The 27,650-nt window shown below is 49.1% G+C and overlaps 2 protein-coding genes across 2 annotated transcripts in view; both read right to left on the bottom strand.

Annotated features, from left to right (window-relative positions):
• Positions 1-27,083, bottom strand: PCSK7 (proprotein convertase subtilisin/kexin type 7). Its single transcript, XM_078870148.1, has 17 exons — positions 27,038-27,083; positions 18,671-19,194; positions 17,519-17,664; positions 16,505-16,639; positions 15,954-16,116; positions 13,966-14,056; positions 12,702-12,756; positions 11,599-11,737; positions 9,821-9,921; positions 8,816-8,983; positions 8,125-8,232; positions 7,096-7,198; positions 6,486-6,636; positions 5,004-5,092; positions 3,146-3,236; positions 2,214-2,331; positions 1-1,691 (listed from the first exon to the last, which is right to left on the bottom strand). The coding sequence occupies exons 2-17, from the start codon at positions 19,140-19,142 to the stop codon at positions 1,146-1,148; spliced, it is 2,676 nt and encodes an 891-aa protein (XP_078726274.1). The 5' UTR covers positions 19,143-19,194; positions 27,038-27,083; the 3' UTR covers positions 1-1,145.
• The window catches only part of LOC144942898 (CD166 antigen-like), a 34,348-nt gene continuing 27,922 nt past the window's right edge, over positions 21,225-27,650 (bottom strand). Inside the window, exon 15 of the mRNA XM_078869900.1 lies at positions 21,225-21,288. Coding sequence (XP_078726026.1) covers positions 21,225-21,288 — 64 coding nt within the window. The remainder of the gene's footprint in view (positions 21,289-27,650) is intronic.

The following is a 27,650-nucleotide window of genomic DNA, read 5'->3' as shown; positions in this document are numbered from 1 at the left end:
TTCTCTTTTAATTGAAAAATAATTATCAATATATTTGGGTGCATTGTGCTTTACAGATAAAAGATTTCAAAGTACAAATTATTACACCGTTAAAACGAAGAGAAGTTGTATAATCGGTGTGCAGACCCTTTTCTGGAAGTGTCAACAAGCAAGCAGTGCAGAGCAGCAGACTGCGGGCGGCTTCCTGGCCCAGAGCAGCGTCCTGAAGCGGCGCGCGTCCACGCCCAAGCCATCTCCTCAGCTGCGCACAGAATTACTCTTGAAATCACGCAACAAAATACACCCGCAACAGGCTTTGTCCACATCTGAGCAAGAAGTTGCCCACCAAGGATGTGGTTTGGCCACGCCCCTTACAGCATAGTCCTGCCCCCTTACCTGGTGACCTCCACCTGCACCGGGGTCCTAACGACCAATCGTAGCTAGTGAATGTGTCATGTGACGAAATGGGTCACTACAAATCACCGCCCAGAACAACGTTTGCACGCAGAGTTTGTCTCTTAAATGTAAGCAACCGGCTGTGGAACTGGCAACATAAATAATTCAGTCACATTCAACAGACTTCTGAGATAGATCGCTCAGGTGAGGAGCCGACTTAAGTCATTGGAATGCAAAACTCTGGGACACATTCCAACCGCCGCCCGCACAAAGTGCCGTGCAACAAGACGTATGTAATAATAATCATCATCACACCGCGAATAAAAATATAATCCAGGGCGAGCTCCAGCTCTCCCGTTTAAAGGTACCCCGATCAGATCCCTCCATCTACAAACCCTAAGGCCATTAGGTTATCTACAAATATCCATAATATATCCCAATAAAGCTCTGCAATTTTATGAAGTCAAAAGTGATTTCCTGCTCAAATGAGCACTGAGGTGGTGTTTATCTCCTGTTTATAAACCTGAGTCAGTGGAGAAACTTCCTCATTCCTATAAGGGTGAGACTATCCATAGGATAACCACTGTTGACTTTTATACAAAGCGGTACCCATTTCATTGACCACCCCCCCCCCCCCCCCAAGGGATGGGCTGAGTCAACTTCCAACCAGGAATTTAACCTGCAACCTTCCAATTGCGAGCCACTCGCTCCGCTTCCGAGCCACCTAGCTGGATTTTATGATGCCCACTCGAAACATCTGGTGCACAGCATCAGGGATTCGGTGGCTCCAGAGCCACTGAGGTGTAGCCCTGCGAGTTGTGTCTGCTACTCCGGGGACTGGCCACAAGCTGCGCGCAACTCTCCGACGGCTCGACCTCCAAGCCCAGCAGGTTCAGAACCGCGGGCGCCGGCGACGCGTCGGAGGTCCCGTCGGATGGCATTTGTTCCCCGCGCTCATCCGACGGAACCTGATCCAGGAAATGGGAATAATCCGGCTCTCCCCCATCACGCCGGCCGCTGCTATTAACGTCACCGTCGTCTGCAGCGGCATCAAGGCTACGGTCGCCATTGCTCTGCGGGGACAGCTGCAACGGGATGAGCTCTTCCGATTGGTCATGGCGGTCTCGGTGGTTTTCGCTGCGAGCGCGAGAACACCGGAGGAGGAGGAACTGGCGGACGGCGGCGAAGGTGCAGCGTGTCGACGAGCCAGACTCGGCGTCCGAGCGGGCGTCCCCTTGCGGGTCGTAGCAGACGACCACTTCCAGGAGGTAGTACATGGCCCAGAATGAGGCCGAGCAGCCGAGCAGTGCGAGGATCTGTGGCAGCAGCGACGGGTCGGGAGACAATTGCGTACATACTTCAACGTGTGCGTTACGTATAAAAGTATTATTATTCTTGTTTACCAAGAAAAAAACCTCACTGTATGTCAAGACTCGTTTTCTGGAGTAATCCAAATTGAGTTATTTGCAGGTAATTTTTCAGAATTTGGATGTTTGGCCAATACCAGCAGAGATACAAGTTTCAGCCCTGCAATTGCTTGTTCATGCCACTTGGTGGAAGGACATCTACGAGAGGATATTTGGCCTACGATTCCACACTGGCTGTTTTATAAATGGCGGGGGCATAACCACATCTTCACCCCGCCACACACGGCCTGCCAAGCGACAGTCATGTACCCATTTATACTGCTGGGCAGACAGAGGGCCGGGGGAATTGCGGTCTTAAGAAACTTTCCCATCCAGCAGTGGATTGACAAAAGGATTGTACGTGTACACAACATACCACATCTAGGTCTAGAGGAGACACCCTTTTAGCTAGACAACGGAATGCTGTTGTACCTTCAGAGTGTTGGGGTCCAGAAATTGAGGCGCACTGTCTGGCTGCTCAATACCCGGGTCACAGGGCAGCGAGAAAGAGTCGTTGAGAAACTCGCCGCTCATAGCTCGCGCCACCACCCTGCAGCACAAGCACAGCGGATACGGCCACAGACAAACACACTGCAGTCAATGGGTAAAGTAGCAGCCCTGCAAATGCTCGCTTCCACCACTGCTGGTGGAAGGGTGGCCACTTCTAGAAAGAGTTTCCAGAGAGACCTAGAGCGTATCGTGTTTACTACTGCTCCATATTGGTCAGACTTCTTGGAAGAGGTGAGAGTACCCAAACTTTACCCCACCACACGCAACCTGCCAATCGACTGTGGCAACACCAATTTATTCTGCTGGGTGGACAGAGGGGCCACGGTGGCGAGGTGTTACCTCCCTCGTCTGGTGTACAGGAGGTCGTGGGTTCGATCCCGACCCTGACGCTTGCTGTATATTTGGAGTTTGCATGTTCTCCCTGTGGTTGTGAGGTTTAGAATATTTGGCTCCTGTAAATGTCCACATGATAAGCCACTTCACTGGGCAGTCATTTGTGGCCAAGTCGCTACTTAAAAATAGCTACACATCTCAGTGGAACTTACCTGGTAAAATAAACATAGGTGAGGGGGATTTAAGAAACTCACACTATTATTCCGACTGCCACACCAGGAGATCGAACTGGTGACCTCCATGCATTGCAAGTCCAGTGCACTTCCCATTACACCACGTAGCACCACCAGTCAGACACACACAATATTATAAGTCTTGCCAGAGCTTCTCTGGCTGTCGAGGACAGAATCTTTGCCATCAGTATTGTCACACTTCTAATAAAGAGAGTTCAGCAATAATGCACAATTACCCACACACACAATCGTATAAGTAACAAGTAATGTAACAATTTATATGTATACCTCTTCCGCTGCTCTATGTGTTGTGGAGTCCAGGAGTTCCCATACAGAGTGAGCTGCCATGAATTCAGCATTCCATGCACCACCAGCCCATCTGCCCAGGGGAATAAGCAGAAAAGCATGCAGGGGTTGCATTTGCCTATGTGTGTTTTTTTTAAATACTGTTTGCTAAACAAGAGGCCCAAAGGCCCAAATGCTAAGTTGCCAGTAACAAACAGCACAATTGAAGGTATTAATAGATATGGAGAGTTCATACATTTCGTGAATTGAGTAAGGTTATAAGAACATATGGAAAGGAATGATGGGAGAGAATTCCAAAGTGCAGCAGTGTGAGAGAATTAAAAAAGAGAAGTGTTGTGACCTGCAGTGTGGTGATTGGGTGGCATTACTGGATGAATGAGTAGGTGAGGGTGTTGTGACCTGCGGTGTGGTGAGTGGGGGGTGAGTTACTGGGTGAATGTGTTGTGACCTGCAGTGTGGCAAGTGGGTGAGTTACTGGATGAATGAGTGGGTGAGTGTTGTTGTTGTGACCTGCGGTGTGGTGCGTTGGTGAGTTACTGGGTGAATGAGTGGGTGAGTGTTTTGTTGTGACCTGTGGTGTGGTGTTTGAATACAGTATGGATGAGATGATGTGCATGATACATACATATCCGAGAATCGATTTCCATTTCTTAGCCTGAATTACAAATCGCAACGTCATACATGGAAAGCACAAGATGGGGCTACTTTCCACACAACTCCTGCAACACAGGTGGTACAACCATTAAATTATGACGCTTATTTAGCCAGCAAAGCTTCACTGAGTCTCAAGACTCTTTTTCAGGAAGACTCTGCCAAGTTTTCGCAGAAGGGGGCACAATGTTGCTATGTACAGCATAACCCAGTTTAACACGTGGGCTTTTGCGACCAATATTATCCATAAGTGGTGTTTTGGCCTTTTTTGCACCTTGCACCCAAAAACAGCAGGATGTACATACATAATGTGCATGCGTGATGTACATACATACATCACACATGCACATTATGCATGCACATTATTACGTTGATTAACTGTGACTAACCCAGCCAATAATATCCATTGTAATTTATATGAATACATTAACCCCCCCCCCCCCCATGCCTGGTCCTCATACCTGAGTGGCTCACAAGTGATGACATCCCATTTATCCCTCTATTGAAGACCAAAACAGCATTTATCCACAACTCTGGCTGTCCCATGAGGAGGCTGGTTGTAATTACTGGTGAAACATCGTACTCGAATTGTAAATGTGGGTTTACTCTCCAACACACCAGTGGGCTGTACCAGTAATGAATTGGCATGTTCTGTTTACGTGACAAACCTTCCTAATTGGCTGTGTCGGGTGGTGGCGGGTTTAACAACACATTTATATTTACGTGATCTAACCCAAAAAAAACTCTATTATGGAGTCTAACTGAGTGGTCTTCATTGCATGGCTCGCAGGGCCACTGGCGGCCCCTAGTGGCCCTTTAGTGCGGCCCCCGACACAAATGCGCTGTCAAACCCCTATGGTTTCAAATGTGTGGCGGCCCTCCCACTGATGTCTTGTCAGCGAAAGTGGGCCCCCACTCTGAAAATTAGTGAAGAACACTGGTATAACCCAACTAAGTAATATGCAAGTATTTTTTCAGCATTGGAATGTTTTGGCCAAAACCAGTTATATTTCTACGTGTAAAATGTTTTGCTAGAGGAGGAAACTGGAGATCCCAGAGGAAACCCATGCAGAACAGGGGGAGAACGTACATACACGAGGGTGTTGAAAGGTGTGGCTACATGTGCCAAGCAAATACATGAGGTGGTACATAAAAGCACATGTATGTCTGTGGCTGTGCGCATTATTACCAACATCCTGTATTTTAAGTGTGTACGTTCCGCTAGCTTCCTCTCCCCAACAGCGCAGAGTAGAAAATGTCCAGTCATAATCCTTGTTTCTATAAAAAAAAAGACAAAGATCCCCCATATAAGCTTGACAGACAGTAGAAGCAAGTGCTGTTAGCGAGCACCAAGTAAGGCCGATACGGCACACAAGGGGGTGGATGGCCAGCACCATGCTCGCGCCGCCTTTGTCTCCCTAGTGGCAGTTTACACACCGCACCAGGTACTCATTTAAGGCTGAGTCGACCTACGGGAAGCCCAGAACCGGTTCAGATAATCATCACTGGTGTTGGACGTGAGCGGGAATCGAACCTGGGTCGCCAGGTTCGTAGCGCAACGAGCTAACCGCGAGATGAAAGCACACAACCCACACAGACAGTTGGTAAATCTCACTTTCATTGCAGTACTTTAACAAATAACCAGTGTCACTATTAACTCAAATTATTTTGTGCTGAGGCCAACCAGTTTTCACTCCACATTCATGTTCTGCTCCTTTTTGATACGTGCGCCTATTCACCGCTAAATGACAGCAAGCGCAAAGGTGGAATTGATTAGCTTGGTTAGGGGACCCGGTCACATGACCCTTGAGCATTTACAATATTTCATGCAGATCGATGGCTTTACAATAGCATTTACAATAGGGGCGCTGCAGTGCCGAGATGTTAACTACCTCACCTGGTATGCAGGAGGTCATGGGTTTAATCCCAACCCTGACACCTGTATATTTGGAGTTTGCATGTTCTCGCCGTGGTTGCATGGGTTTTTCTCTGGGTCCTCCGGTTTTTCCCTCCATATTAAAAATCAAAGTGCGTTTAGAGTATTTGGCTAATATAAATGTCCACATAATAAGCTACTTTATTGGGCTTTCATTTGTGGCCAGGTTGCTTCTGAGCTCAGTGGGCCTTAACTGGTTAAATTAAAATAGCTTAGTTGTTATTGTTTAGTTTAGATAGCCTACTTAGGAGACCTGGTCACGTGACCTTTGAGCATTTACAATACCTAACACAGATAAACAGGTTTGGAATCGCTGTCCAGATTGAGGGTCCTCTCGCCACATGAACCTTGGAGAGGCAGGGCCAGCCATTTGAAGATGCAGTCTGCACATTTTAGCTATGTAAGTCTGTGTTAATCTAGCCAAACTGCAACCTTGCAAATACAATACCACAGTTGAGTGGTGACGGCCACGCTCATTAAACGTAAAAAGTGGTGGCGCAGTGGTTAGCGCACCGCGCTTCGAACCTAACGACCCAAGTACAATTTCTGCTCACAGCCAACGTCAGTGACAAATATCTGAAATGGTCCTGGGCCTTCCCGAGATTGACTCAGGCATTGGGGGAGACAAAGGAAAAACAGGCGTGGCGCTAGCTATCCACCCCCTCACATCACGTGCCGCAACGGGTCTGCTCAGCTATACGCGGAACCTTTGTCTTTTGTTGCGTTGCTACAGACCGGTCGAGGGTCCGGCGCGTGGCCATAGTGGACGTGGTGCCGCTGGGACACGTGAGCTCGATGAGGAGGTTTCCGCGGAACTCGTGGCTAATGACCACGTGCAGGGCCACATGCTCCAGCGTCACCAGGTCCCCCACCGACAGATTGCTCACTGTGAGAAGGGGGGGATCACAGACAAAAACAAAGGTCTCCCGTATAGCCTCGACAGGCCGTTGGGGCGAGTGCTGTGAACGAGCAATCCCCCAATGAAGGCCGGTACGGCGCACAAGGGGGTGGTGTGGCCAGCGCAGTGGATGGCCACCACACCAGGTACTCATTTAAGGGTAACCGGGATTGTATAAATAGAAGCAAAGTGAGGGTAGATTGCATGGAGGAAAACTGCAACAGCACTGCGCACTCACAAATAATGTCACTGACACTTCTTTCGAGTACAAAATAAAACGACAAATGATATTGCTCCGAAGGTGTAAAGACATTTGAAATGCCAGCGGCACATCATTCTTGCCGTTTCAAGTGTATACGCAAATGCACGTGCCCTTCTTCTGGGACGGCACATGCGGTTGAAACCAATTGAACCGGGCCATGCTGCGCAGGTGCAGTGGGGCGTTACCATGCAGACTAGATGAGAGCATGGCAGGGAAGGGAGGGATGGCCTTGTTCTCCGTCTGCAGCTCGGAAGTGAATGAGCGCAGGTATGGCACCGTCTCCCACACCTGACACACACACACAGAGGGTGCGTTTAGGCCAACGGCCGAAATCACCATCATCATCAACCAGGGCCAATCCACCGCTGGATGAAGGCTTCACCCCAAGCTGCCACCTCTTACGGTCCTGCAATACAATAATCCATCCTCTTGGACGCACTCCATTCCTTGGCTGCCACTCCCGTTATTATTCTTGACCACTGTCGATCGTCCCTTCTAGCCGTGACATGTCCTACCCAAGCACACTCGCCTGTGTCGACAGCTTGGATAACATCATGAACATGCGTACGTTATCGACTCAAGTGAGCGATACGAGTGTAAAAGCCTGAGAGAAGAGAGACACAATTAACGAAGGAGCAGGGACCAAGAGACGGGCACAAGGAGTGGAGCGGGAGGGGTTAGAGCTGAAGGGACGGCAGCAGCAGCGAGACGATGTCACAGCATTCGGAGGCCATAATGTAGGAAATAAAAGAGAACGGGGGGGTGGGGGGCGGGAGGTGGGGCTCTACCCAGCAGTAACAACAACGTAAATACCGCATTGGGATTTACGCCGGAACAAGTAGTGTACCTAGGGCCAGTTCACTCTGCAGGATGAAGGCTCGCATTAGCAATGAAAAACTGAACAGTTACTAAACACCCGTATACGTAAAAGGGGCGACCACTATGCATAACAAGTGTTACGGGCTGCTGCTCTGATAAGGGCAGTGCAGAAAAATTCATTGTTGTACTATACTATGCTCTAATGTTATGCTCCCCACTTTCACCAACCCGCATTGAACGGCGCAGTGAAGTATGGACAAATATCCCTGTGACCCCCGCACAACGTGAGGGGCCCTCATCCAACGGTGGCTTTGACAAAGGGTTGTAAATGTAGATGAATACAAATATATTTTCACGAAAAAAACGCAAAGGAGGATGTGGGGATGCGGCGTTACCTTGGCGGCGTTGACGAGACGCCACGCATTTAGAACTCCAAAGCCGTACTTGTGACTGTGGTGAAACCCAGCTAGATTTTCATCCCACTCCGATAAATATTCATCAACCTAGGAACAATAATAATATCGTATTTGTATACATAGGTATCAGTCGCCCAAATTGCAGACCGAAACGCTGCAGAATTTGCAGCACATGCTGAGTTTTGGCAAGGAGAAGGGATAAACCAGACACGAAGGCAGCCAGGACGGGCATGTTGGGCCAACTCCACGCATGAGTGTTTACAAGGGGGAGGGAGCAAACTGCGGGGGTAGCTGTCCCAGTGCAGCAGAAAGTGCACACAGCACCGAGGGAGGGGGGGGGGACAATGATGCTATGTTACTTTTCCCAATTAAGTAATTTGTGAGTAACGTATCAAATTCGGACCATGTTGTCGGCAAAACATGGCCTACTCTTTTAAGAACACAGGATCCATAACTCCCGTAGCTGTGAAGTGGAAGGTGCATACAGTTCATGGTTAATACACACTGCGGTATTAAACAGGGAGGCCGTCGGCACCGAACCTCTGCAGCAAATGCCAGATGTGCGACTGCCGGAACACATCACCGCCCGCCCCTCAGAAGGCACATGTTCCACAATAACGCAGCATTTAAGGTACCATGATGGAAGTGTACAATAACAGAGCGACGGTACCATGACGGAGGTGTAAACGATCAGGTGCTGGGCGTCTCTCCACGTGAGGCACGGCCTGGCCTGTAGTGCAAGTGCTAAGATGGCGGCCGCCAGGGGGGCGGCTGCAGACGTGCCTGTGTGACCCTCAGTGCACCCCGACCCCTGGCCTCCAGTGATGTCGCAAGTGACCTGACAAGATGAAGGAGGTACAAGACATCGTTATCGGACTTTATAGTTTTGGAACGGAGTACATCCACACTGGTTCACAGAGGAAATGGAGCAATTACATAAGCTATTGTGTAGGTGCTGGGTGGATTATTACAAAGCAGGACCATGAGAGATGGTGGCAGTTTGGGGAGAGAGCCCTTCACTGGACTGACCATGGCTGATGATGTTGGTAATGAAAGAGTTGGCAAAACAGCCCATAGCAGCACCCTTCCCAAATAATTCATAACTGGTCAGGCTTTTCTGGCTAACTGAAAGCTGAACTTTCCATTATTATCAAATGCTGGACCATAGCAGAAAGAAGTGTCACCCAGTGTGGTGCAGGGTTATATGTACAATGCTGTCCTCACTGGTGCGTCCATAACAATCAACATCACTGTCATATTTGCATTCATATGTATTTGCTTTAATGGCTCAGCAACTCAAAGTGCCCTTACGTCACAGCTCCAGCGGCAGCTGTCCCTGTATGGCACAAGGGGACCCAGTACCTGGACAGGCAACTGGTATGGCATTAGTCTGCCAGTAGAAGGTGGTGTTTTGCTATGTGTCATTGCAACTGAGTCAACTGGAGTGTCATTTTCAATATTTGGACCATGCCACCGGCACACAATGGCCTACTCGTATCGAATATCGGGGGGAGGGGGGGCAGGGATCTTTAACGTCCACTGAGCAGACGGATCCTATTCACGGTTAATACATCCGCAGTAATAACCATGGTGGCCTGCCAGATTCAAACCACGAACATCTGCCAAAAAGAGGCAAATACGCTGCTGTGTAAACACTGCGCAGGGCAATACGTACGATGCTGCGCTGCCTGACATCGCCGCTGCTGAAAGTCACACCCATCATGGCAGCGCACTCCTCGGCATAGAAAGGCATCCCTCCATTCTCGTCCACCGCCCCTGAGCACCACACAGCAGGACACCGACAACGACAATCACACACCATTGTCACCACCGCAGGATTTAACCCCAGAGTCAACGCGTGCGGTCTACCCCTCTTTACAAATCGACATCAATGCTTCTACTCGATACCATCCAGTAATAGAGCGGAATCTGTTCAACAGGCCTCACTCTGCTGATGAGACCAAGTCCTTGCTTGCATTAGCAATGCTGCTTGATAACATTTGTCTGGAAAACTGCTAACCTCATAGATAATAATATTATTATTATATAAATGTAGAGAGACGGAATGGGGTTCTGCTTCTGTTTTCAAACATGGGAGTCTCATCACATGATTGGCTGTGATGTGCAGATACCCAAGAGATACATATTTGTTACTTGCCAGTTATCAGCATCATCAGCCACTGTCAGTCCACTGTGGATAAAGGTCTCCCCACGCCGTGTTGGTTATAGGAGTTGTTTGACCATATTGTACCACGCTGGACAATATGGATCGGTAAAGGCGGTGCCTCGGACTAGTTCCCACACTGTTCACAATTTTACAATTGCTCTTGCTGAAAAGTGGTCTTATGCAAACCTTGGTAAACGGTCTATCATCATATTACCGATGCGAAATTTGTTGTACTGATTAGGCACCGATTCATCTCAAGCAGGTAGCTTACCAGCCTAGGGCTCTGGAGAAAGCTGAAATCCTAGTGCCACACTTGGTCAGCTCTGAATTATCCTTTATAACCAGCAGTCTCATCACCAGCTGTGGTTCATGAGCTGCACCTCTCAAGATAGGTTGTTGTTGTTCAGTGCTAGTGCACATGGTCCCAGTGTATCACAATACACTCGCTTTAAGCCACATGGCCGCCCTGGTGGACACCACGGGGTGAGTATTAACTATAAGTACGTGTTGTCAGCTTCACAGTGGATGCGAATCATTCCGTGACGTCGTGGTGTAAATTAGCAATTTCGGAAAATTACCCAAACATTACTTAGTCGGGAGAATATACAGCAATTATCATCTCCTGTTGCAAACCAATGCAGACTGTAATTGCTCAGGAAACTTAGCGCCTTCGTGATAGCCTGGTGCTATAAGGATGGCACAAATTATTTGATTTGATAAACAGTCACAGCCATGCTGTGGAAGTCAGCGGTGTCCGACTTGTGAACAGTTCCCGGAGGTTAATGGGGATATTAAAGGCAGGATCCACGCAGTTCATCCCCCCCCCCCCACTCGTCACGGATAAGTGGAAATATACTGCACTACTTCTAGATTTGAAGCTTTCGTGACTGCAAGGAATCATCTTCTTAGGTTTTTTCGGTAAAGTCACGTAGAAAGTAAAATAAAATAAAAACAAAAATCACGACGTTTCGGAGGCAACACAAGTCTCCGTCATCAGGTGGGACCGTCACAACCAGATTAGCTGTATCACTTGATACACTTGATACAGCTAATCTGGCTGTGACGGTCCCACCTGATGACGGAGACTTGTGTTGCCTCCGAAACGTCGTGATTTTGTTTTTATTTTATTTTACTTTCTACGTGACTTTACCGAAAAAACCTAAGAAGATACTGCACTACGTCGCTGCAGGCCACTGACTCAGTACCGAGCCAACTTCGATGCGTGTGTGAACCTAACAATAGATTTTATTTGGTAAATTTAAAAGCTGAACAAGTTGACCGCTCACCGATAGTGATTGTGTATATGGAGTTGGCGTAGCCGTCGTAGTTACAGTTGTCCTGGTATCGACCTCCGTTGCCACTGGCGACCACAAATATGGTCCCAAACCCACGGCGGCCGCCCACGACTCCCCGCTGCAAGGCGCTCTGGGAAGCCAGGTGCACAACACACACAGTGGACATCATTCCAGCAGGAACCACACGACACTCACAGTCCACTCCTCAGTGAGCAGTTTGTAATAATAATGTATCATTTGTACCGCACATAATCTGTGTTGCCTCTCAGAGAGCGAAAATGATTCGGATGCACAAGAAAGCACAGACAAGCGACAAGGCAGCCAGAACCTGCACCAGAAAATTGCCCAATCTCTGTGGTCCTATACTGGAACATCTGGCCAACTCCATTCATTCGTGATTATAGATGTGGAAGGAAAGCTGGAGTACCACACACGTGCGAGGGGAGGGGCGGTAATACTCCTTGTACAGATGGAATACAGATGGAAATTAATTCACTTGCTGTACTGCCATCGTACCCTGGCTAGCCGGAAAATTATGACCAACGCCCACGTGTAAGAAGGGAGTTTCTCAACTGTGTGTGTAATCCACCCACCCTCGTTTCCAAAGTGCAGCATAGCCACAAGCGCTGTGCAACTTGAGCGCGTGTATCTGAATCGTTTTCCCTAGACGTTCGTGCAACCGGTTGTCAGCAGTTTATTATAAGTTATTGTACGTAATTAATCATTATAATTATTAGTTGCACAACCTGTTGCTTACAGACTCCACTTGCACAGGTAAGGCCCACTGAGCTATGTAATGCTCTTTTTCAGAAGTGACCTGGCCACAAATGATAGCTCAACGAAGTCATATATCACGTGGAAATTGATAGCAGCCAAATACTCTGAAGGCACGTCGATTCTAAATGTGGAGGGAAAAACTGGGGGACAAAGAAAAAAATCCATGCGACCACGGGGAGAACACGCCAACTCCAAATATACAGAGGCATAGGGGTTAGCATCAAACCCATAACCTCCTGAATACCAGGCGAGGTAGTTAACATCTCACCACCACAGCGCCCGTCCTCGGCGTTGTGACTGTGCGTGAGACACGTTACCTGGCCGAGCACGTGAGGTCCATCCACCGTCTTTCCGTCATCATCGGGACCCCAACTGAAAGGCACATGAAGCTTGACCGGTTTACCCTCATGGATAACAACCCGCAAAGACCAGCGTGGTGAAGTCTGGTCAAAAACAGAAAGGCATTGGAGTCCTTCATCCAGCAGCGGATTAATACAGGGCTATGCATACATCCATTTTAATGTGAAATTTTATTAAGGGACTGTGTGTTATCTTGGTGTAGTCTGGGACTGTTTTTGTATTTCTGCCTTGCCCAAGATTGCATTTGGGGTTGATGTACATTTGCAATTTGTACTTATATATTTGATTTATTTATATTTAGTGACTTGCTTACCCTTCCTATACTTTGCACTCCCATCGTGTTTTTGTGTTGTTTGCTGCTGTAACTTTCTGACCCAGTGCCCCTACCGGATATCTGCGAAAAAAAGCTTCATAGCTCATCGGATTCTTCCAGTCTAAAATAACAGAATCGTCAAAATCTTTATTTAGAGTCGTGCATCCAGCAGGTAGTGTATTGTACTTGGTATTGTAGTGTTCAGGAAGCAGTGCGAGACGTGGTACGTGTGGGGTTATTTATTATTTATCATTCATACTCTTGTTTGCCCAGCAAGGCGTCATGGAGTCTCAAGGCTCTCGTCCAGGAGGGTCCTGCTAAGTTTACACAGAAGGGGGCGATGATGCTGCTGCTGTGTGTAATCCCAAATCTGGCCTTCATAGATGCTACTCACCAAAAGCACTTGCCCCGACAATCTGTTAAGGCGATACAGGCGATCTTTATCTTTGATCCCAATTCAGAAATATGCAGGTAATTTTCCAGCATTGCAATGTTTGGCCAATACCAGTTACATTTTATGTTCTGATTTGAAGCTTTCATGACTGCAGGAATCCACTCTTTGTTTCTTTCGGTAAAGTCACGTAGGTATAAAATAAAATAAATCACTATTATTTTATACCTACGTGGATTTACCGAAATAACCAAAGAGTATTTTACGTTTTCTTTAGCTACTGGAGCAAATCAGATAACCCAGTCAAAATCAACAAAAGAACAGAGTAAGAACACAAAAAAACTCCACACAGAAAGGCACCCGAGTCGTGAACCAAACCCAGGCCCTTCTTGCTGCGAGGCGCGAGCGTCACTGCTGTGCCACCCTGCCGCCTGGTTATAACGCGCGGGCAAGTGGGCATTATGAGATGTGGCTTGAAATACAAATTGCCCAGTTGCGGTAACGTTGCTGTGCCTACCTGCAGCTGTAGATGTGGTTGAGCTGGTAGTGTGTGTTGAATGCAGTGGCCTCCATGTGATCAGTCAGGGGCCCATCCAACAATCTGATCCCTGCAATCACACGTACGCACGCACACACACGACAGTTGTTATGCAGTCATTAAAAGGGGGGTGGTGACGCGGTCGAGCGGTAGCGCGTTCGCCGCTTGTTACGGAGGTTCACCATTTGAGTTTGGTAGCCCCCAACTGAAGGAACGTGAAGTACGCACGTATGTATAACTTCTTTCACACCGTACATAGCCAACCGTGCTAATCGGGAGGTGCGGGGGAAGGACAACAACATTTTTTAAAGCGCTGCTAGTGGGTGGCCAGGTTTGACTCGTGGAGGGCGTCGTACGAGGTGTGCGGCGCTTGCGGCATGTTTTGTTGTTCAAACGGAGTTGCTGAGCACAGGCCCGAAATGTCATGTGGCCAACAACAAACACGGCACTCTATCCCGATTGCTGAACTCATTTGTGGGAATTGTTCAAACTCACCGCCGTGAACTAAAATAATACGAATCAGCGCGTGGTTAAGACGCTTGTACACCGTGTGGAAATTGAATTGGTTTGGCTGTGTCGGGTAGTGGAGGGTCCTGATGACAGATTTGGTCGAGATCAAATAACACTATGTAACACAATTTTTGTTCCTGGGTAGTAAGTGTTATTTCGTAATTGCTTATGCCTAAAAAGTATAGAAAATGGCTATTATTCCCCACAAACTTAGCTTTTGTGACCAGGACAGTGATATTTTGAAATTTTACTATTTTCAATGAGAAAAACAGGCAAATTTGTGTCTTTTCCTTCACATAAAGTCAGAAAAAAACAACATGAATCAAAATTAACATGTATTTATACTAAAGTAATACAAAAATGACAACAAAAGAGTTCAAAATGAGTAATTTTTCGAGATTTACGATTATACTGTAAATCACTTTCACGAATCAGCCCCCAAATGTAGTCTCCCATCATGTTCTCGTTATACTGTCCTTGGTAGTGGCGTTCAAAGTCCAGTATATCCTGGTGGAAGCGCTCGCATTGCTCATCCGAATACGCTCCCATGTTCTCCTTGAATTTATCAAGATGAGCATCAAGTGGTTCACAATCGATTATTATAATCGATTGTGAACCACTGTTAACGTTGTAATGGATAAGGGTTGACACGTTTCTTGAATTGAGCAAGGTCATAAAAGTTTGGGAACATTTACACTGCTATTTACTTAATTTGAAAACTCATGGCAAGTGTCGCCCCCCTTCTGTGAAAACCCGGCAGGACCCTCCTGAAAAAAGTCCTGAAAATCCGTGAGGCTTTCCCGTACAACAATAATAATGCATGCATTGCTTTATAAATACAATTCAAATTCCAACTGGGGATCAGCCAATAATCTTTATGGAGGTCGATAAAATAAATAAGTACCACTTTGTAGGTAAGTCATCTATGGTTGCCCATGTATAGACTCACCCCCACCATCGGAATGTGGAAATTCCACCACCGGTTCAGGGCTGTGAAGAGGAGATGATCACCTCCTCAATGCTCATTTCAACAGGAACTCACTTTAACGTTTGTAATTAGCTCAAATTAAAATTCCTGGTGCGGTTTTGGGATTGATATCTGAACCGGTCCTGGGCACCACCATTTGCAAAAAAAAACTAGGAATCCCTCTGACTTCAGCTGCCAAATGGTTTGTCTGGACCCCCGCCACGGTAATGTGGAAATAACCACCGGCTCAGACCATAAGAGGTTTTTTTTTGGGTTAGATCACATAAATGTAAATGTGTCATTTAACCCACCACCACCCGAGACAGCCAATTAGTAAGGTTTGTCACGTAAACAAAACGTGCCAATTAGTTACCAGTTAAGTAAATCGGTGTGTTGGAGATTAAACCCACAACATTAACAATTCGAGTACCGTGACATTTCGCTGGACCACCGAACAACCGGTTGAACGAGCGCAACGCGGGGAACGCACCGGCCACCCGGGAGCCGTAGGCCGCGCCGACGCCGCACAGCGAGTTGTTGGCGACAGCGGCGATCTCCCCGGCACAGCGCGTGCCATGCCGGCTCTCTTGGTCGCCGGTGCCCGGCCGTGGGTCCTGGTCTCCGTCGGTGAGGTCGTAGCTGCCCTCAGCACACTGGGACACACACGTGACATGTGCACACGTTACGTGCGCGCGAACGTGAAGTATCGAGATGCCACTTGCGTGCAGTGTTTAGTGACCTGGGCTCAATTCCCAGCCGCAAGCCAACTACGTCAGCGGCGAGTGATATCTCCGCTGGTGCTGAGCCTCCACTATGTCGTCCCAGCCTTGAATGAGTATCTGATGCGGTGTGTAAACATTAGTGCAGAGGAGACAAAGTTGGCCAGGAGCGGCGTTCGTTGCACCACCCCCTTACGCACTGTGCCGTCCTTAACACGAGCTCACTAACCGCACTTGCCCCATCAATCTATGTAGGCTATACAGGGGATATTCGTATTTATCTTTGTGTGCTGGCGTGGTGTGTGCGCACGCAAACACGTACATAGTTGCTCTGAAGGTCCGGAAGGGTGTGCTCCACTCCATCGTCCACCACCGCCACCACCACCCCCTTCCCCGTCACCCCTCTCTCCCACACCCCTGTCACGTTCAAATCCATTCCGGGGGTGTGCGTGTTTCTCTGCGCGAAAAAACAAACGTAAAATACACTGTTAGGGACACGAACCAAGGCTGCATTGTTAAACACGACCCCAATGCCCTGCCCAACGAGCCACTGGTTGCAGTTGAGAGCATCGACACGCCAACAAGTTCGCTGCTTGTTGCAGTGGTTCACAGTTCGAACTCGGCAGGCTGCCCTGGCTATTACCGCGGGTGCACTCATCATAAATACATGCCACCTGCTTCACAGTGGGCATTACAGATACCATGTGTTACTCAAAACAAGTAGGCCATTGCGTGCCGGCGTCGTGTTCCAAACTTGCCAAATTAGACAAATTACCTACAAATTACTCAATTGGCATGATGCATAGCTATCCTCACCCCTCTCTGCCAGATTAATGCTCCACTTGCAGGCTGGTTGGCGATGAGTCACCTTGTGCCGCACAGGAATTAAAGCCACTGGGGTTGCCCTTCAATTATTTGAGATGAGATTTAAGGCGCTTGAGTTTCTGAACCATATAAATAGAAAAATTATTATCACTATTACACAATAAGATAAAGAACCCCGTATAGCCTTAACAGGCTGTAGGAGCAAGTGATACGAGCAAGCACCTATGAAGGCCAGCACAGCACACGAGGGTGGTGGATGGCCAGTACCACGCCAGGCCGCCATTGTCTATCAAGTAGCGATGTTTACACACCGCACCAGGTACTCGTTTTTTGAGGCCGAGTCGACCTTGGGGTCGGCCCAGGTCCGGTTCAGATAGCCGTCAATAGTGTTGGCCCTGAGCGGGAATTCAACTCGGGTCGCCGGGTTCATAGGGCAGCGCGCGAACCGCAACACACTACCGCTCACCCCAATGATAGACATACACACACCCACACACTCTATTTCACGTACCAAGTGCCACTGTTTGGGGAATTTTGGGTCGTTAAACGGGAGGCTGCGTTTCACTCGACGTAATCCTTTTTGCTCCACAGACCACAACACAGCTCGGTGCTGTCGCAAGGCATCGTGGGTCGTCTTCCGCGCATTTCCGCTTAAGCCTGCGAGGGGTGCACAGAGTGGCCGCGGAGTGCAGCTGCGTTACGGACGGCAAGTTTGTAAATATTTTTCAAGTTTCAGAGGTGTGTCAAGTTTATTTTGTTTAACTGGGCGAGAACTCAGGAGACGATGAGAGACTCATTAGCAAGTCACGCCAATGTCCCCTGGTGGGGAACCGCACTGCGTGCGTTGTTGCACCAAAGTAAATGTAAAATGGCCAACCCGCCATACTAGGGTAATCTCATTCGAAATTAGTTTTTGTTTCATAATAAAAATATAATTGGCATGTTAATTTGCGTTTTCGCAGCCAATGTTTACGATTCATCATTTGTTTTGGTGGGGGTTGTTGCATTTGTGCATTTTCAGATATTTGTGACATTTTAAAACATTTCCTACTGGAGAGATTTTGGAAAGCACATGCTAACACCTCCTCCCTGTGCTGGGGCTGTTTTGCTGAAGTTCGAATTTGGCTCAGTCTCTTACAACTTTTTCCAGATTATACGTTTATTTTAAAATTGAGTTTTAGGTCAAATACATTCCAAGGATAAACAAAATGACGAATAATATTGTGCATGGCTATGGAAGACAAGATCGGTTTGATGATGGAAGACAAGAATGTACACATTAAACCTAAACTATGTAAAAAAAGTATAAATTTGATTTCCTGCTCAAATGAGCATTGAGGCGATGCTCAGCTCCTGTTTTCAGCCCAAAGTTAATAGTGGAAATGCCACATTGCTATGGCAGGGGTGTGTATGTATGTTGAACGTCTTTCGTATGTAGCCAACCGTGCTAATCGGAAGGTGTGGGTAAATATTTCCATAGGATCACTTTTGACCTTCTCACAGTGATATGTATTTTATCGACCCCGCAGGATGATGAGCCGAGTCAAACTATGTGGGTCATACATGATTGTCATGGTGAAATTGCGTACCATGTGCAACACTGACATTCACATCAACGCTAGCAGTTTGGAACACCTATAGCTGGTTCGTGACAGGGGCACACCTGTGTGCGGGTGTGAGTAGAGGTAAGTGCCCGTCAACTCTCCGATCTGCCCGTGGTTCTCCAACCCAAGTGACGCGGCCACGTCTCGGGCGAGGCGGTCGAAGCGGGCACGTGTCTCCTTCTCGCGAACGTGCCACTGCACCTCGTGGCGTCCGGCGGAAGACCGCGAGTCCGATCCAAACTCCCCGTGAGACGGCAGACCCGAACGCCGACCCTCGACCTCCGGGCCGCTCGGTTCGGGCGCCACGTCCCGCTCGTCGTCCGCCGACGGAAGGCGCAATCGGGCGGCTAGGAGGAGCCGCCCACCCGCCGGCAGGCTAGCGGCGTGTTGCGGTCCCTGTCCCCGCAGGGAAGCGATGCCGACGAGCAGCGCGCAGCCGAAGCACAACAGCGAGAGGGGGAGGCACAGCGACGCCAGCCTCCAGCGTGGCCGGTGGCTCGGCGGCGGAGAGGGGCGGGCCTTGGCTGCCATCTTACATCGGCCATTTTGCCTCTTCTTTCAGCGTCATAAAACCATCACCGCACTGTCGAAGAGAAAGACAAATGCAGAGTTTCTATAAAGTTATTTGTACGTGTGGTTGATTATTTTCTTGAAAATGTAGCATGTTGTTGAGAAGCATTGAAAACGAATTTCTTTAAAACTGCTTAGTTTGTTGTCCTTCCCCCGTACGATGCAAAAGAAGTTCAACATACATACATATACAGTAATCCCTCGCCATTTCGCGGTTCAAGTTTCGCGGCCTCAGTGCATCTCGGATTTTTCGAACTGATTTAAAGGCCTCATTATACCTGTGCAGTAACACCATCATCATCATCATTCATCATCACATTCATCGAACTGCACAGGTCTGTCATCGTCGTCATTGTCATCGTCATTGTCGTCGTCGTCATTACTGGAGTCAAGTCTCAAGATACTACTGTCATTGGTGAGTTTAGAACACCATAATACGTATCGTATGAGAGAGTGAATGTATAATATTAAGGTTTTATAATTAAATAGATTTAAGTAAAATATATATATAAAGTATAAATATACATATTTTAAACATTCTGGTACCCACACACACATATAGGGAAATTCCTAGGGGGCCAATCCTACTTCGCGGATTTTCACCTATCGCGAGGGGTTCCGGTCCCCATTAACCGCGATAAACGAGGGATCACTGTATATTCAATACATATTACAAGGTTATGGTGGTTTCTGCATCTCGCTTAAGCCAGAGATTAACACAAGCGTCCATAATTTATCCCCAATTTTGCAGGCACTTACCATAAGTGGCCGATATTACGGCTGGCGTAGCAGTAATGTGCAGAGCCACACGCCCCCAACCACTTTAGTTCACAAATGTTCACACGCACTGCACCAGCAACTACTACCAGCAGTGACTCATCCTGCTGGTATAGGAGGCATACATGGCTTGGAAGGGCACTCACGTGGCGAGTGCTGGACACCACTCCCCATGCGTGCCCTACGCACAAGACGCAGCACTCCCCCCACAGTGAACTCGACACAAATGAGCAACGGCAAACAGCAACCTCTGCAGAAAGCTTTGCTTGTGTTGGCTGGCGTAGTTTTTTTGTGTGTATGTAATAATGGTTACTTATATAATAACGAGGGTCATGCTACATTGGAATGTTTGGGCCACGGCAAGTGACATTATACATGTCTGGCTATGGGAGAAAACTGGAGAACCCCAAGGAAACTCAAGCAAAACAGGGAGAGAATGTGAAAGCTCGGTACAGAAATGTACCCGAGCGGCATTGGTGCCGTGCCATAAACAGCCCCCTTATCTGCCACTTATATTATCCGCAGGCACGGTCTGGTCCGCAAAAACTCCCCGCATCTGCGGGCCTATTCTTCCTGTATACTCTAGAGTACATTACAGCGAAAAATATTGCGCAGTCCACAAGGAAACTTTTGAAGTGCAATGTATGTTCCACACCTCCGATCGTGAAAATGCTCGTTTCAATAACAGTGCCTCGGGGTAAATGAAAATATCGTACAGTATGATGTGTTTGGGATATGGCAGTGGCTTCGGGAGGACTCCGTCCAGCCAGTGGCTTGACCACGGTTGATTTTAATCGTGTACATGTTTTTTAACACAACAATTAAATGTAAATTTGAGAAAAGATATAGGAATCAATAAGGATTTAACAGTTTTCAGCTAAGATGTAGTTCGGAGATCGCCGGTTCAATTCAACCTTCCCGGGCGGGCAGTTGAAACCATGGGGCAAGTTTTTTTTGGGTCATCACCGAGTTTCCATCTTTCATAAAGTACAGGCAAATATAGGCCAACAACAAGAACACGTTCTAGTCATTGTGTAAGCACGTTAAAATGTGTACAAATTAGCTTAACATGCTTAAGCTGTTTTTGGCTTAGCGCCACTGACGGCAATAAGCTTGGCTTTGAAACGGGGAAGGGGGGGGCAAGCGTCACTGGCAGCTTTACACCAAAACTTTGGGAGCGGCAAGCCAATAGACTGCCACTCGTTTTTGTTTACATGGGAAGATGCTCAGTGAGATCTTTGTGCTGCCCTGTGATGAATAACGCATTCAGCCGTCAGACTTCAGGGACAGCCCTGCAATTTCTTGCTGGAGCCACTGCTGGCGGAAGGACCTCCAATAGAGAGAACTCAAGAGAGCCACTCTTGAGAGAACAGTACTTGGCCTACTGCAAGAGGTGAGAGTACCCAAACTGTATCCTATCAGATATGACTAGCCTGCCGATCAACTGACTCGTGTGCCCATTGATACGGAGTGCCACGGTGGTATACAGCAAGTCGTGAGTTTGGTCCCGATCCTGACGCCTGTATATTTGGATGTTGCGTGTCTCTCCCTGTGGTCACATGGATTTTTCTCCGGGTCCTCAGGTTTTTCCCTCCACATTTAGAATCAACATGCATTTAGAGTATTTGGCTGCAATACATTTCCACAGAAGCTACTTCATTAAGCTACTATTTGTGGCCAAGTTGCTTCTGAAAAAGAGGGACACAGCTCAGTGGGCCTTACCTGGTAAAATTAAAATAGTTTATAGTTTAGTTTATGTACGTATAGTCAACTCTTTCGCACCGTACTGCTGGGTGGACAGAGGCGGGGGGAATTATCTAAACGTTCCCCATTTTTTTAAAGTTTCAACTGCCTCGCCGGAAGATGGAATGGAACCTGGGACATCTTTGTTGCAGGCCCATTGTGATGGCCGTCACACGACGGTGGCGTCCCTGCATACTGTACTGAACGTATGTAAAGTAAAACAAGTTGGTGAACGTGCAAAAACAAAAAAGATGTGAGAGCAGGTTATATGAACATCGTGCCAATTGGCTAAGGTGCTCGGGACATCCTGAAAAGGACTAAAATTATAACGAGTGGGCAACTGAGAACTGCCTATCTATGTAAACACTTGTTTAAATAGTTTTTTTTACCACTGTTCAAACAATACATATCAGTAAAATGCCCATGGACAGCCTCCACACAGTGATCCAGACACAAAGCAAATAGCAGTACAGCGGGCTTTATAAAGGTTTTTGTAAGCTAGGTTAAGCAATGTACAAATAATACCCTTATACATGAAATAAAACTATACAGCACAAGTTATCTGGGGGCATGCATGCCTAGCTCTCTCTACCTTAAAGCACAGATGAAAGTGTAAAAACTTTTACACTTGTTCAGGTTGTGAAAAGCAAAGGTGCAGCCATGCAATTGCTTACGCACACTACTGCCGGCAGAAGAGCCTCCACTATTTGGCCTACTCTTCCACGCTGGCTAGTTGTCTTGAAATAGATTGGGAATACTCACACTTTACCCCACTGTGAGGCTCCAATAAATAGGAACCGTCACAGGCTAAAACGGCGTGGGACGAGCTCGATCCACTGCTGCTGTGCGACGAGAGATGCCAGGCATCAACCTCGAGCGAAGAGGCCAGGCAGCACAGAGGGCCACGTCTTCGAGGGCTAAAATATGCACACAGCTCCCACACTTCTCACCACCAATCTTGAAGGCTGAGAAGTGAAGTAATTCCTTGTGTATAACGCTGAACGATGTTTCGTTTTATAATAACAGAGTCATGACTGCAAATTGCATCTCACAATACGTTCAGAAGCCACAGACAATTTATAAGGCAGCCAGGCAGTGTAGAGCTGGCGCCAACAATTGTGAATGCTCTGCCGTCCTCTGTATATTGAGATGTTTTCAGCCAATCAATGAATGTTCATACATGTCGAAGGAAGCCGGAGCACTCGGAGAAAACACAGGCGTGAGAGGGGAGCACGCATGTATAAAACAACACCACACTATGCACGGTTTTAGTTTACATCTCCCTCAGCAGCACCTGTAGAGAATAGGCATTGTACCCTACATGGGAACGATGTACACATTCATCCTGATTAGAGTTCATCAGCAAAGTACAGTCATAGGAACCTACATCACTATGTGCCAGTTTAATGTAAAAAAACAGATACCATCAGGACAGCATAACCCCTTCTACTGTATTGCCCTAAGTTGTGCCTGGGCTCCTCGAGATAATAAATATGATCACGCACTGTCGACTCTTTTCTACTGCACAACCTGGAGACGCCTGGTTGTTGTTTATCCACTGCAGAAGCCGAGCCGTGCCGCTCACGTCACACGCAACGTACGAGTTGAGATGCCATGGAGCTTGACGCCGCGTCCTCACAGTGGATTTGACTTATGTCACGTGCGACACACGGGAGTATTATCCACGCCGCCCCTGGCCCTGTTTGACCCCCGAGCACAGATTCAGACATGTGTCATGAGGCGAGCGTTTCACTGTTTAGTTCCGGTTCAGCTTCGCAAATAAAACGACCCATACGACAAGAGAGGGCCCTGCGCTGGCGCAGCTCAGATTCGCCGATGGAACAGGGGTACGACAGTCCTCTCTAAAAGCACGACCTGGAACGACTTGGATATTAAACAAGTCCACCTGCACTGAACTACTAAACTGAACTTTGTATTTTACCAGGTAAAGCCAACTGAGCTATATATTGCACTATTTCAGAAGTGACCTGGTCACAAATGATAGCTCAAAGTGGCTTATCATGTGGAAATTTATCGTAACCAAATACTCTAAACGCATGTTTTTAAATGTGGAGGGGAAAACCGGAGGGCCTGGAGAAAAATCTACACGACCACGGGCAGAGAGACGTGCAAACTCCATAGGGTTGGGATCGAACTCATAACCTCCAGTATACCTGTCGAGGTAGTTAACATCTCACCAATGTGGCTTCCAATTAATGAAGACAAAGCATCATCTTTTACTGCCACGATCCGAAGGTGACGATATGCACCGAACCAGTGGCCCGCGATGCGTGTCAACTTGTGGCCCAGTTTTCAACGCACAGTGTTGGCCTTCGTAAGCACGGCACAGAGTGGATGTGTGGCCTCCACCTGCACACATTTCCCAAGTGTGGAATGCGTGTCCTGCATACGAGGTCGATTCAGGCAACTTTGTTTTTGTTAAACAAAGTTTCTGAGCACGCGCCCAAATGCCCAATATGTTTAGAGGCCAGCAACAAGCAGCACCACTATCAAAGTTGTAATGGATAAGAAATTTCACGTTTGAGCAAGGTCATAAGAAACCTTGAAAAAAATGTTAACTATGGCAGGGAATTTCAAAAGTGACACAGCTCGAGGGAATGAGCAGGAAGAGAAGTCTGGTGACCTGCGGTGTGGTGGTTGAACCCGCTGTGGTTGAGGTGAATCAGTCTGGAAGACCAAGTCCTCAACATGGGTGGAGGAGCCAAGGAGTGAAGTTCACAGGAACCATCGTAGTCGTGATAGACGAGAGGTAAGGAGACGACTGATAAGGAGACGAAAGGTAAGGAGACGACTGACTGCCCGTGAGCGAGTGAACGGAGTGAATCCAGTGAGTGCTGGATCACCAACCCGCCTCTTTCCATAACTCAGAATCAAAATCTTTGTTTATACTGGAGGAATGCGATGAGCTATAAAGCTATTTTTTTACAGATGTCCAGTAAGGTGCGGGTCAGAGTTACAAAAAATATACCTGCGTGCACACAGGAGACAATCAGCCTTAAATTGCCCACATGTCTATCGGTTGTTGAGTTATTAACGCCTTCCAACTGGGTTAAAATGCAATTATGCACGAGCGTTTGCCAGTCGGAGCTGATCCACTTAAAGATGATTGACTTTGAACCAAACTTTAGTTTAGTACAGAGTTATGTTGCTATTCATGACTCGCCCTATGGACATCAGGGCACGCTGATCGATATGGGTCCACTCCTGCCGCACTCTTGGAGAGACAGAGACCACGGTGTGTGTCGTGAACGTGCAACCACATTCGCTCTCACAGCTCCACGATGGCTGCGATGCTGCTGAATAAACAGCTCAGCAAGCAAAGACGGGGAACGCCTGAAATCACCAATGCTTGTAACACCTCACTACCGCACCACTCCCCTCACCTCCACTCACCTCAACCTCACCACTCACCTCAACCTCAGCCTCACCACTCACCTCAACCCCACCACTCACCTCAACCTCACCACTCACCTCAGCCTCACCTCCACTCACCTCAACCTCACCACTCACTACTCACCTCACCACTCACCTCAGCCTCACCTCCACTCACCTCAACCTCACCACTCACTACTCACCTCAACCTCACCACTCACCTCAGCCTCACCACTCACCTCAGCCTCACCTCCACTCACCTCAACCTCACCACTCACTACTCACCTCAACCCCACCACTCACCTCAACCTCACCACTCACCTCAGCCTCACCTCCACTCACCTCAACCCCACCACTCACCTCAACCTCACCACTCCCCTCACCTCCACTCACCTCAACCCCACCACTCACCTCAGCCTCAACTCCACTCACCTCAACCTCACCACTCACCTCAGCCTCACCACTCCCCTCACCTCCACTCACCTCAACCTCACCACTCACCTCAGCCTCACCTCCACTCACCTCAACCTCACCACTCACCTCAGCCTCACCACTCCCCTCACCTCCACTCACCTCAACCTCACCACCCACCTCAACCTTACCACTCCCCTCAACCTCACCACCCACCTCAACCTCACCACTCCCCTCACCTCCACTCACCTCAACCTCACCACCCACCTCAACCTCACCACTCCCCTCAACCTCACCACCCACCTCAACCTCACCACCCACCTCAACCTCACCACTCCCCTCACCTCCACTCACCTCAACCTCACCACCCACCTCAACCTCACCACTCCCCTCCACTCACCTCAGCCTCACCACTCACCTCAACCTCACCACTCCCCTCAACCTCACCACCCACCTCAACCTCACCACTCCCCTCACCTCCACTCACCTCAACCTCACCACCCACCTCAACCTCACCACTCCCCTCAACCTCACCACCCACCTCAACCTCACCACTCCCCTCACCTCCACTCACCTCAACCTCACCACCCACCTCAACCTCACCACTCCCCTCACCTCCACTCACCTCAGCCTCACCACTCACCTCAACCTCACCACTCACCTCAACCTCACCACTCACCTCAACCTCACCACTCACCTCAACCTCACCACTCACCTCAACCTCACCACTCAGCTCAACCTCACCACTCAGCTCAACCTCACCACTCAGCTCAACCTCACCACTCAGCTCAACCTCACCACTCACCTCAACCTCACCACTCACCTCAACCTCACCACTCAGCTCAACCTCACCACTCAGTTCAACCTCATCACTCACCTCACCACTCACCTCAGCCTCACCACTCACCTCAGCCTCACCACTCACTCACCTCAGCCTCACCACTCACCTCAGCCTCACCACTCACCTCAACCTCACCACCCACCTCAACCTCACCACTCACCTCAACCTCACCACTCACCTCAACCTCACCACTCACCTCAACCTCACCACTCACTCACCTCACCACTCACCTCAACCTCACCACTCAGCTCAACCTCACCACTCACTCACCTCACCACTCACCTCAACCTCACCACTCACCTCAACCTCACCACTCACTCACCTCACCACTCACCTCAACCTCACCACTCACCTCAACCTCACGACTCACCTCAGCCTCACCTCTCCACGCACCGACACTCACACGACTCAACTCACTCACCTAATCACCCCACGACGCAATTCGCCAACAATTACCACTCACCTCACTCCTCAACTCGCCACTCAACTCACCTCCTCTCAAATCCGAGCTTCCACACTCCCACTCTACTCACACTCACTAGCCTCACAAACCACATTCACCTCGACTCACACTCACCTCATCACCCTACACTCACCTCATCTTACCTCACAATCATCTCCCACCCACCCACAGCCCCAACTCACCACTACACTCCCACTCTCACCTCGCCCCACTCCTCACCCGACTCACCCGGCAGGGCCCGGCTTGGAGTGAGGAGTCCGCGGAAGAGACGCGGCGCTCGTCACATCCGCGACTCCGAGACACGCCCCCAGCACCCCCCTCCCCTCCCCCCGTACCCCCCCTCCCCTCCCCCCGTACCCCCCCTCCCCTCCCCCCGTACCCCCCCTCCCCTCCCCCCGTACTCCTCCTCCCCTCCCCCCGTAACCCCCTCCCCTCCCCCCGCACCCCCCTCCCCTCCCCCCGCACCCCCCTCCCCTCCCCCCGTAGCCTCCCCTCCCCTCCCCCCGTACCCCCCTCTCCTCTCTCCGTACTCCTCCTCCCCTCCCCCCGTAACCCCCTCCCCTCCCCCCGTAACCCCCTCCCCCCTTACCCCTCCCCTCCCCTCCCCCCGTACCCCCCCTCCCCTCCCCCCGTACCCCCCTCCCCTCTCTCCGTACTCCTCCTCCCCTCCCCCCGTAACCCCCTCCCCTCCCCCCGTAACCCCCTCCCCCCTTACCCCTCCCCTCCCCTCCCCCCGTACCCCCCCCTCCCCTCCCCCCGTACCCCCCTCCCCTCTCTCCGTACTCCTCCTCCCCTCCCCCCTTACCCCTCCCCTCCCCTCCCCCCGTACCCCCCCTCCCCT

Source organism: Lampetra fluviatilis, chromosome 29, assembly GCF_964198595.1.
Source record: "Lampetra fluviatilis chromosome 29, kcLamFluv1.1, whole genome shotgun sequence".
Taxonomy (NCBI): domain Eukaryota; kingdom Metazoa; phylum Chordata; class Hyperoartia; order Petromyzontiformes; family Petromyzontidae; genus Lampetra; species Lampetra fluviatilis.
The sequence above is the reverse complement of the archived record's forward strand: the minus strand, read 5'-3'. Positions and strand labels throughout refer to the sequence as shown.

Coding starts and splice junctions, on each gene's coding strand:
- PCSK7 (XM_078870148.1), bottom strand. CDS start 19,142: ATGGCAGCCAAGGCCCGCCCCTCTCCGCCGCCGAGCCACCGGCCACGC. Junction 7,199..8,124: donor GTCTCGTCAACGCCGCCAAG/GTAACGCCGCAT, acceptor TGTGTGTGTCAG/GTGTGGGAGACGGTGCCATA. Junction 5,093..6,485: donor ACGCGCCGGACCCTCGACCG/GTCTGTAGCAAC, acceptor TTTTTTTTATAG/AAACAAGGATTATGACTGGA.